The following is an 11765-nucleotide window of genomic DNA, read 5'->3' as shown; positions in this document are numbered from 1 at the left end:
CTAGCCGCCATGCTAGCAGGACGTTTTCATTCAGTAAATCTGGATTGTTTATTGTAATGGAACCTGTTTTTGCCTTTGAATGTTAAGTTTTATACTTGAACTTCTTGGCAATGTTGAGAGGTTTTATTTTGGCTCTTTGTGTTATTTAGCCTCTTCAGAGCCTTCATATGTTATCAGTCTGTTAAAGGTAGTATTATCAATAGCAGTACAATTTGCACAATGCCTGTTTTGTTTAGTTTTCTTCTTGGAAAAACTTATTAAAAACAAGTTTTTGTCTAAATTAAAGTGAATTTGTGGTTCCTTTTTCCATATAATGGTAGTGCTTATGATTAAAAAAATAATAATTATGTGATCGGTATTGGTGATCGGAATCAGCAGGAAAAATCCTGATCGGCACATCTCTAGTTTTAACATGAATACATGAGACCCAGGTGTCTGAAACCCCCCCAGTTATTTCTATGTTCTTTGAAAAACAGAAAAATAACATGATTTATACGTAGCCGCTGTAATAAAAACAAATTCCAGAGAATAAGCCTGTCACAATAAGCAATAAATCAATTATTCGCATGATAAATTAAAATAAGCTGAATAATTTCCATTTACATTATTTGTTGTTTTCTTTTTTTACTAAAAACTGGATCATAAAAGTCTCATCTGGCGTTTTGGTCTCAACTAAACCTTTTATTTGAAGGACAATTTTGTTTCCAGAGACTTCATAATTCATTTTATTTGTTGCTTTGTGTATTTATTTTGGATATTTAAAATGACTTCAGTTCCTGTGTTAAATGTTCATCAGAATTTAAAGTTGAATCTTTAAGAATCTGTTTTGATATTATTGTGCCATTATTTCTATTGTCTCAAAACAACATTATAATTTATCCCAATAACTTCTGGAACAATTTGTCTTAAAGCAAAATTTGTTGTCGTGGCAGATGAATATTTTTAAAGGACAATTTTGTTAACAGAGACGTCCTAATCTAATTTAATTTGTGGTTTTGGTCGTTTTATTTGTTGTGTTTACAAAATTACAGTTTGACGTTCTTTGAGAGGGTAAAATTATTATTATTATTATTATTATTATTATTATATCACTTGATAATATTATTGTTTTGTCTAATAATAATTTCTGGGACAATTTATCGTCCAGCAAACCAACATATTTCTCTACTACAGAGAGATTTCTTCTGGTAAAATAAAGTAAATTTCCTGCAGAAAATAACAAAACAAACTGCATCCTGACACTATTTAAAACTCAGAACAACCAACCAGGACAAAGGTTTGGTTTTCTGTGTAAATATAACTTACATGTATCAATTGTCACCATGGAGTCATCGACGTTCTCCTCTTCGTCTTCAGCAGGAGGCTGCGGTGTGCGAGATCTGCTCAAAAACACGAGCATAAGATCAGGAGCCTGGAACATCTTACCGTTCTGCTTGGTTGGCTGGAGAACGTCGATGTGCGGCTCTGCTACCTCTTCTCCTCGCGGTGCTCGTAGTAGCCGTAGCTCCTGTTCTCCTCGTGCGGCCTCTTCCGGCTGTTCCCGCCTTTGCTGTCCTCCGTTTTGACTTCGGCCTGGCCTTGCTGTTCTGCTTCCTGCGCCTCCTGCTGTTCGGCTCCAACTGGCTCAGCCTCGTCTTCTGTTTTGATTTTTGTTTTAATTTCTAAGAGATAAAAAGAACAAGAAAATTATGCAAGAACTAGGGATACACCGATTCTGGCTGATCGCTGATCTTTAAAAGCCTGACCTGATAATTACAATTTTGACTGATGACGTGTTTTTTTGTCTGGAATGTTGCTAAATGTTTAGCAAGAAAATCACTGAGTTGGAAACAGTGGGGTAAGTATTGCTAACTGCAAACTACGGGTGCACCAATTTATCGGCGCAGACTTCCTTAGTTCTGGGAGATCGGACATTTCGCCTAATCTTATGCGCCTCAACAAAGGTCTAAAACTCAGCCGCTGTCCTGTGGGGTTTGACTGACACACCGGCCCACCAGCTCATGTCTGCATGTTTGTAGTTACCAATAACTGCTCTACTGTTTCCAACTTAGTGATTTTATTGCTATATTTAGTGACATTTCAGAGAGAAAAATTTGGTATGAGCCAAAATCAGACTCCAGAGAAGTGCAATCGGTTAACTCATGCTCTGCAATCGTCACCAGCTGATAAATCGCTGCATCCTTAGCAAGAACCATTAACAGTTTAAACACTTTTTTATACAAATACAATATTCAGCTTGTGATTAACCAAAGATAACAACCTTGTGCGCTGTCCTCGATGTTTGTCTCCAGCTTGCTCTCCTCTTCGGACACAGCGCTCGATCTCTGCATCTCTCTGTGACCGGAGTCTGAAGTTTGCCGACTTTCGTACGGCTCTGCTTCTGCCTCCTCTTCCTCATAGTAGCCACCCGAATCTCTGCCCTCGTCTTCCTCTTGAGGGTTATTGCCGTCGCCAGCATCATCGCCGTCGCCAGCATCATCGCCGTCGCCAGCATCATCGCCGTCGCCAGCATCATCGGCGTCGCCAGCATCATCGGCGTCGACAGCATCATCGGCGTCGACAGCATCATCGGCGTCGACAGCATCATCGCCGTCATCGCCTACGTAGTCTTGATCTTCTAATGAACAAGAAGTGATTAGAAATTAGCTGAAAGTTTAGAAAAACAATCCAGTGATTGGAGACCTTCTACAAAACGTCACACTGCAGATGCAAATATTAAGTGTTACAAGCGAGCAAAAATCAGCATTTGCAGTGTATGGCTAATAAAATGTGGTCATTTTGATCAATTTACAGATAATTGATTTGCAAACTGCATGAACAGCATCACTCCAAAACACAACTAATCGGAAAAATCAACACTATTTAATAAAAATATACAACAACAAATACATGACAAAACAACTTCAACTAGAACAAGGTTTATTGACTGAACCTATAAGATAAGAATAAATAATCAAACTGTTAAAGTAGTCAAAGAAACTAAAACTCTTGGGATTATTCTTGAAAATAACTTGATGTTTTCCAGAGTCAAACGTCTTAAGTGTTCCTGTTTTATCATATCAAGCTAATTTACTATATACACACTCAGTAATCATATTTCTTGCTGCATATCGGTTTTGGATAAGAATCTGTAAGATGGCATCAACATATACAAACTATTTAAATTTGGACATTCTGGGGGGAAATTTAGCAAAAGATGTTTTTAAATGTCTGAATAATAATCTGTAATCGTTACTTTCTGATCTAAAAGTAAAAATGAACATTTATATTTAATAAAGGTCTAAAAAATTACCTAAGTCTGGGTTGCTCATATGGGAAAATGTAGCAAACTTTATTTTAACACTGATCTAATAATTTCCTTTACAGTTATTTATTTTAGGAGATCACTGACTGCAGTTTTCCTGCACATCACCAGTCTTGATTTTCACATGCAAGTATCAGCCGATCACCCAAAATTAAAGAAATATGGTTCGAATTTATCGTGGCACCCCTAATTAATTTACCTCACTGAATTTAAAGTTATGGCCTTTTATACAGAGATAAGTTTAAAATTAGCATATCTGCTGTAAAGTTTAAACACAATGCATCTGGTTTAATGTGTTTGTACTATCCATATTAGATCATTTTAAGCTCTAGTTAATAGATCAATAAGTGCTTATAAAATAACTTTTGGAGACTATAATAGTCATGAGAATAATGTAAACAAGCATGTTTATGAATCTGTGACGTTAAAAGCGGGACTCTACCTTGTTGATCTGGAGCTTCCTCCTCCTCCTCTGGGTTTTCCTCGTCGTATTCCTCCTGACCCGTTTGCTCCGAGGTCTCCTCCTCTGCCTCAGCCTCCAACGCGGCTTTCAGCCTCTCCATCAGGTCCGCCTTCAGGCCTCTGGTGTCGAGGCCGCGGCGCTGAAGCTCCTCCTTTAACTCATTCACTTTCAGTTTTTTCACGTCTAAACTCATGGTTGCTCCGAACGGTAAACTCTCGAGTTTGTCGTCTTTCTTAAATAACAAAACAAGAGAGAAAGCAACAACAACAAAAAAACAACAAACATACATGACGGTTAGCCACAGTTTACACAGTGGTGCTGATTTTCAAACTGATCAATTCTGCGCGGTCTCTCAGCCGAACGGAATACGTAATGGTGTGGCTAGGCTATGCTAGGCTAGCTAGCAGTGCTGCATCAACTCTACACACATTGAACAGTTAAAGTTCGTGCGTAAAAACACTACGGTACATTATTACAAAATGGATGTTTGTAGATATGCTCCTTTAGGTAAAAGCACTCACTAGAATGCTTCTAAGGTAAGCCCTGGCTGCAAACCGCCACTGTACGGCTAAAGACGGTAACCTTCTAAGCCTAGCATTAGCTTAAACACCGCCAAGCGATGCAAAACAAATGCATTTAACACGGAGAATATAAACCTCCTTTAAGTCACACGGCTTTTCATGCAGGCCCTGCTGTCAGTGCATCGTATGTACGGTTTGTAATAAAGCTGTAAAATAAAATATGAAGAAAAATAAAACTGAGGCCTACCTCCTTTAACGCGAGCTGCGCGGGTAAGTCCGGGTAGGAGTCTGAAAGTAACGCTAGCGCCCCCCAGCGTCATTAACTCAAGGGTAAAAAAATCAGCGCATGCGCAAGGCGGAACAGCTCGCTCGCTACTACTTCAGGTTTTACGGCCCGAAATATGGGTCAGAGTTTACAATCTAAAACATCCTGAGTTAAAACAAAAAATAAACTCTAAGATCTTTCCTTCCCACAACCATCACCATCTACAATAAGTCTTACTTTAAATGAGCTACAACGACATTTAATTAGAATTTCAATGTTAATTACAACTAGACTCTACAACAGAATCCTGTCTCCTTTAACAAGGAACATTAATACCACAACCCAAAATATTATTCAAAACTATATATATAAAAAAATAACATAAAATCACACTTTTGCAATTAAGAGGACTTTTTTCAATAGGATATTTGTGGAAAATTTAAAAATAAAATATTGTCATATCTAAACTACTAAATATTAAATGTAGTACTAGTTTTAAAGGCCTAAGTTAAAATATAAAAAAAAGCTCAAATGTATTCATAAAATGCACTTCAATGTACAATGGAGTCTGTATTTTATAAATACATTTAAAAGGTTTTTTAGCCTACTTATAGATTGTAATCTATTTTATTAGACAATCTTTTAGATTACAAATCATAAATAGGCTAAAAAGACTTTAAAATGCCAATATAAAATACATTTTAATGTGGAATCCGTTTTCCTTACCAACCAGTTTTACACTTAAATGTATTTTATGAAAACATTTAAGTTTCTTTAGCTTATTTATTAATTTTAATCTATTTTTACATATTAAGTACTGCAACTGTTTAGTTAAAATAGATTAAAATGTATAAACAGGCTACAAAAACCTTTTAAATGTATCCATAAAATACAGATAAAATACTATAACTCTTTATATGAGCCTTACAGTGACCACACAGGCCAACAATGAATAAAAAAGACTTAACACAAATTAACAGATGTTTATTTCACACCTTAATTTTTCTAGCAACAATTACAAACAGTTTACAGCGGCCAGCAATCACAACTAGAATCTCTTAGAAACTGTAGCAGGAGAAGTTTCCAAAAAATAACGTCTTGATATGGTCGGATGCTTGTTTTGTCTGATTAAAACTCACTCAAACCAATAAAATGTGAAAATGAGAAGCTTCCAGATGATTCCTGTGATTAACGGATATTAACTGTAAGATAGTGTGGTGCTGTACAAACTTATGCACAGCAATATTTATAGTAAGCATGCAAGGTCAACCATAGAAGTTCACTATGAATATCATAGCAATGCCATTGTACAACCACTTGCTCAAAACTTGAGCAGATGAAAACGCCGCAGTGCACCGAGGTCCAACCTTCCCCCAGCCGTGCAGCAGGGGGCGCCGTACACCTGATGGTGTTGTTTCGGTTCCTCCTCCACCCTGCGCTGCACAGGTAACATCCAGTCACTTTGAGGAGGGAGCAGGTAAGGAGTGCAGCAGCCGGTTGACCTCTCTGAGCTGAGCGTCCAGAGTCTCTGTGGAGAGCGACAGCTCTGCTATCTGAGTCTGTAGGCTCACGATGGTGTCGTTCAGCTCCTCCTCCTTTCGCCGAGAGTTGGCGGCCTGCCTGCTGTACTCCAGCACCATGCACCCGCCGCCGATGAAGAAGATGATGGCCTCGCCCAGCAGCTCGGCGCCCAGCTCCGCTGCGGCCTCCTCGTTCAGGGGCTTGATGCTGGCGCCTCTAAACCCCATAATGCGCATCTTCGTCCTCATCTCAATCCAGTGATAAACTGAGCAGAAACATACGGAGACGCTGAAAGTGTTTTTATTTGACATTTCATAGCAAATCAAGTAACTTTGTTAACTTCAGTTGTTAAAAAATCTGACTTAAAATCAGAGTTGGGTAGTAACTGGTTACATTTACCCAATTAAATTTATTTGAGTAATTTTTGAGAAAGAAAATTACTTTTAGGAGTATTTTTACTTGAGTAAATTTTATTATAAAGTATTTCTACTCTTACTTCAGTAAAATTTCTGGATTTTCTTCCCACTGAATGAGAAACAAACACGTTTTAACCAAAACTTCACCAGACACAGACACACAGCTGCAGTTTCTGTTAAAGTTTATGACGTTTTTATATTGAAAGAAACTGATTTGGAAAATTTATCTTTTGCCTGATTTTGTTATTTTTTGTTACTTATATGAATCATCGTCATTTTGGTCCTTAAAATACCAAAATTTCCACGTAACTGTATATTTTTGTCCGTCTGATGATGTAACTTTTAAATATAAAATGATTGATGTTTTGATCAGTTACTCAGTACTTAGTAAACTTTTCACCAAATACTTTTTTACTCTTACTTTAGTACTTTCTTGGACGGAATGTTTTACTTTAACTTGAGTACAGTTTTTGGTACTCTCTGTCCACCTCTGCTTAAAATAATTATGGAGATGTTTTATATTGACCAAATGCCTTCAATCATTGAATCATTGTGCTTTAAGGTTTGCAACCAGTAGCAGTCGCCTTACACACCTTTGTGAGTTGTATGCAAAAGCTGAATGGCCTCCTTTAAGCGTACGGAGAAACAATCCTGATCTATAAAGCTCTACTCAGCTTGGCTCCTGCATACTTAGATTTTCTCTTACAAATATCTGTTACTTCTCATTCTTTGCGCCCTGATAACATTTTTCTTTTGCATGTTCCACCTGTTTGAACAGAAAAAGAGAAGCAAGCATTCAGTGTGGAGTCAGCTCCAGTCTAAACTGATTGCATTGGATTTATTTCGAGCGGTTCTTAAAAAACATGCAGCGTGATTTTGTTAACCAGTGTCATTGCTTTTAAATTGTTTTGTATTTGTTTTAAACTTGTGCATATGTATTAATTAGTTTTTTCTTTTGTGTAACCAGGTTGTTGTGTGTTGCAGACTTCTGCCCAGGTCCCTCTTGAAAATGAGATGTAGATCTCAACAGGGTTTACCTGGTTAAATAAAGGAAACAGTCCTTTTAACTGGACTACACAGACTCAAAAGAAGTCATTTGGTGAAAAAAAAACAGGTACGCAGAGCAGTAATTAAGCCAAAACTGTAAAAGAATATACACATTTTGCATTTAAGATAAAAACACCTTTGAACACTTAAGGAATTTCAGCCAAAACTCCTCAAGTGAAATAGTTAGCTTCATCACACACAGATGGCAGTATTTTCTCATCAGGAGAATCGGAATATTTCTTTCTGCGCATTATTTTCCTGCCGCTTTCTAGCTACAATTGTGTGTAAAATCCCAAAATAAATTGAACGTTATGGTTCAAACGCCCCAAAACATGAGAAAGTATGAATACTTTTGCAAGAACAGTAAATAAGGTGCAGATGGTAATACTATGTTTAGGTTTTCTATCGGTTGAGTCAGCTTTTTGATAAAATGTGGCAAATAAGAAGCAGTAAGTATACACATCTTCTTTTAGTTTTTTAATAAGGCTGAATAATTGTGGTTCGTACTGCTTCTGTCCTGTCATGTCCTCACAGCAAGCCTTTTCAATGACAAAACAAGAACCGCCCACTTTCAACCATGCTTGGCTCTCATTCGTCAAGCAGAAAAAATCTCAAATACGATTGGATGCTTCGTCACGTCACCTTAAATCTCATTGGTTATGTCAGCTTTCCTTGCTGTACCAAACCTCCGGGTCACTGTCGGTGAAGTGCAGAGAAATAACAGCCGTTAGCTCGGTTACTCACGCTGCGCCGGCGGCAGGCAGATGTAGGTTTTAAAGAACTCGCTCCTTCGAGCCCCAGCTTTGATACGGTTCGCCACAGGCTTGCTCATCTGCCTCACACCGAGGTAGAGGAGCTTGGCGATAGGGAAGGCACCGACAACCATCTTTGGCGGAAACACTTCTCCCACAGTGAGAGTGCGCGGAGGATTACGTGATGACGTTTAACTGTCGACATTACGTCACAGTGGGTGCGCTTCTTTTACAGCTAGCCGGTGGCTAAACCGGTTGAAAGTAACGATGAGCCGGTGTGAGAACGTTTTTTGTTTGTCTTATCATAATATTATACTATTAACCTACCGACAAAGACGTATATAAAATATGAACTACCAGAAATCACCTCTTTGATGTCACACAGGCTACAGCTATGGTCCATGACACAACTTTATCAACAATTGCATATACTCTTTATCTTAGCACAAAGTAGAACCTGTTATTTTTTTATGTTTCTGTTTATAATTTTTTAAAAGTATTTTGTAGACACATTTAAACTTTTTCCAAATTTTATTCTAGGTTTTAACAAAATTTAAGAAGTTAAAGGAAAAAACACAAAAACATCCCAAGTTTGATGATGTATAAAGCCTAACTCATAAAAACTATTGGTATCAGCATCAGTGATTCTGGCCCTGTATTTAGTTGTTATTGAGTCGATATCAAAATATGCAGTATCATAAGTTGAAGTTGATCTTATAAGTCAACAGACCTGACTTACAAGATCAACTTCTCGCTTCATTATAGCTGACCCTTGAATCAACAGTAGTAATATGTGGTGCAAACACCTTTATTTCACAAGATGTACATGTCAGGCAATTACAAACTAAACTAATTCAAAATTGTTTGCTTATGGAAAGTAAGCTTAAAATTATGTTTGTAAGATTTATTGTAAACAATGTGTAAAGGGACATCGCCATATTGAAATTCTGACGTCTGTTTCCTCGGTTCTGACGTCAAACCCAGCTCTCAGTTACTGGAACCTAACCAGTAAACCAAAACATAAATGTGTAGTTTTAGAACAAAGCCTGGTGAGTTCATTCATTAAATCAGACAATAAGCGAGAATAAGTAAAAGCTAGTTCACTTTCATTTCTTTCCTTCTTAGCTTTGACAATCCTTTAAACAAGCTAATCTGAAGAACAAACTGCTTATTAAATCACTTACAATAAATGTGACTAACTTGGCCTCAAGTAACAATAAACAATCACGGTGTCATCTGCTGTTTACCTTTTATCCTCCTGACTACCAGTAGTTCATTTTTGTCCTCTGTAGAGGACATTTCTAAACTTGAATATCTCCCACACCCTGCATTCTACTGAATTAATTCCTTTTGGTATCTGGAGAGGACATTTAGGGCTTTTCAGTGATACCACATGTGAAGGGGTGGGACTTTTGTACGTATCTTTTTCTAATTCATAAAAATTGTGTTCATCAGTAATAACACATTTTATGGGATGAGACAAAGTAAGTGCATAAAACCTTTTATTACTTTACAAAGACTGTGGGATTTAAAAAAATGGTGATTGGACAATATTTTTTTTCCTGGTAGTCAGGAGGATATTACAAATTTAACTGCTTTTTTTTAACTGAACTAAAACACAGAATTCTGCAGCACATCTACTTGTTAAGGTTGTCATAGTCAAGCTAGCATAACTGACCTACTTCCCTACTTTCCTAACCTTGTTATCTAGTTGTCGTCATGTTAACAATTAGTAGAAAAGCATTGCGTGTAATGTTGACAACTTAACAGCTACAAACAACAGTAACCATCGTCAGTGATCAGTTTTTATATGTTATCTTTGGCTATCGCCGAAGTTTAAGACACTCTCCATTTTCTCTTCTTCTCTCCATACATAGACAATCACTGTTGCCATTGGCTTCAATTCAGTTCAATTAAATTCAAATGTATTTAATCAAGGACGACACATTAAACAATGTTACATGTTGAAAACAGAGCCCCTGTTGTTTTGTTCTTAGGTTTGCTAGCTCCCAGCTAACTAGCCAACAGTCTTTGGTTGGACCTTCACTTTTGCCCGTGAATGCAGCATTAAGTGTCACCCTTTGTCCCTGACTAAGCCTGATCAGGAACAGCTCCACCAAAGAACAAATGAGTCAGAGAAAACAGCCTTCCTGTTTATTCACTTTCTCATTCATATAGAGATACACCTCTTCTCAATTTAGTCTCTCCCTTTAAGGGCAGCAACAGTTCAGGAAGACGTGATGCACTTTACTGCTATTCTTATCACCCAGTGCTTCAAACTGAAATACCACATTACAAATAGATTAAAAACCAAAGCAAGTGTCTTTATTTAACTTTTCAAAGCAATTAATGTTTTCTGTTAAAGACAGTGGGGAGGTATTATGTAAAATGTATTTATTTATTTTTTTAAATCATGTTATAATGTTATTCACTCATCAATAATGAAGCTGGAGTGTTGCCTTGATTCTTTCATCCATTCTTGAGAAACCCTTTAATCTCCATGGCAACCATTCAGCTGTGCAAAACATCTGAGTGGACCTAGTCCCGCCTCTGAGGTGCAGCTCCTCCCTCACTCAGTTCCTTCAGACTAGCCAGCAGCAATTAGCAAACACCTGGCGCATCACCGGAGCTCATTATTGGATCTACTTCTCAGTGAAACACTGGTCAAATGTTGTTAAAGGGTAAGTGGAGGAACGATGTTGTGACATGTTGTGATGTCATCACAACATGGAGCTTCAGAAAGAGAAGGAGATTTTAAAGTGACAGAGACCCAATTTCAAGCCGGTAAAATTCTGCCAATAAATATCAGACATTTTCTGGAAAAAACTTTCTGAGTTTGAAAAGTAAGAAATTTTTAGATGAATGTGAACATTTCTAAACAAAACAAGAACATTTCTGAGCTTGAAAAGTAGAACACTTTCTAGAAAACTCAGGGATTTGGAGATTAATTTCAGAAACTATCTAGAAATCTTGGACATTTTCTGTGTTCTTAAAGTTGAACATTTTCTAGATCTTTTTGACTTTTCAAACTCAGAAATTTCTATGCTTTTTTTTTTAGAAAATTTCTGAGATTAATCTCAAAATTTGTAAATTTTTTCTAGACTTTTTTTTATTTTACTTTTTCCCCCCAAGTTTTTCTAGAAAAATTCTGATTAATCTAAAAAAAGTATTTAAAAATTTCTAGAATTTTTTTTACTTTTCAAACTCAGAAATTTATTTATTTTTTCTGGAAAATTTCAAAGATTCATCTCAAAGTGTTTTTTCTTCTTCTAGTAAATAAAAACAATTAAATTTCTAAGCCTGAAAAGTCCAGAATGTTACTTTTTGAGCTTAAAATTTCCTTAGTCTCTACTAGAAATTTTACTAGAATTTTTTGTTTTGTTTTATTTTTTCCTTATCTATGTCCCTAATAAACCGTTTCAAAGTGGTAAACATGATAATCACAGGTTTTTGTTTCGCGGAATGTGCGCTCCGCC

General features: G+C 36.8%; 2 protein-coding genes and 1 long non-coding RNA gene across 5 annotated transcripts in view; 1 reads left to right on the top strand and 2 right to left on the bottom strand.

The window, feature by feature from the left end:
- LOC107836305 (uncharacterized) overlaps window positions 1-11765 on the top strand; it is a 143037-nt gene that overhangs the window by 96273 nt on the left and 34999 nt on the right. The gene's annotated exons all lie outside the window — the stretch shown is intronic.
- Window positions 1-11765, bottom strand: part of hnrnpul1 (heterogeneous nuclear ribonucleoprotein U-like 1) — a 29325-nt gene that overhangs the window by 13203 nt on the left and 4357 nt on the right. For 2 of the 3 annotated variants that reach the window (XM_007552376.2, XM_007552378.2), the window contains exons 2-6: window positions 4536-4588; window positions 3747-3999; window positions 2261-2617; window positions 1472-1661; window positions 1306-1379 (exon numbers count right to left, since the gene is read on the bottom strand). In XM_007552376.2, coding sequence (XP_007552438.2) covers window positions 1306-1379; window positions 1472-1661; window positions 2261-2617; window positions 3747-3999; window positions 4536-4588 — 927 coding nt within the window. The remainder of the gene's footprint in view (window positions 1-1305; window positions 1380-1471; window positions 1662-2260; window positions 2618-3746; window positions 4000-4535; window positions 4589-11765) is intronic. The other variant, XM_007552377.2, reaches the window with a different exon arrangement.
- On the bottom strand, window positions 5520-8482 carry opa3 (outer mitochondrial membrane lipid metabolism regulator OPA3). Its single transcript, XM_007552375.2, has 2 exons — window positions 8282-8482; window positions 5520-6339 (listed from the first exon to the last, which is right to left on the bottom strand). The coding sequence occupies exons 1-2, from the start codon at window positions 8421-8423 to the stop codon at window positions 6011-6013; spliced, it is 471 nt and encodes a 156-aa protein (XP_007552437.1). The 5' UTR covers window positions 8424-8482; the 3' UTR covers window positions 5520-6010.

Source organism: Poecilia formosa, unplaced genomic scaffold (genome assembly GCF_000485575.1).
Source record: "Poecilia formosa unplaced genomic scaffold, Poecilia_formosa-5.1.2 Scaffold48, whole genome shotgun sequence".
In the NCBI taxonomy this organism is placed as follows: domain Eukaryota; kingdom Metazoa; phylum Chordata; class Actinopteri; order Cyprinodontiformes; family Poeciliidae; genus Poecilia; species Poecilia formosa.
The sequence above is the reverse complement of the archived record's forward strand: the minus strand, read 5'-3'. Positions and strand labels throughout refer to the sequence as shown.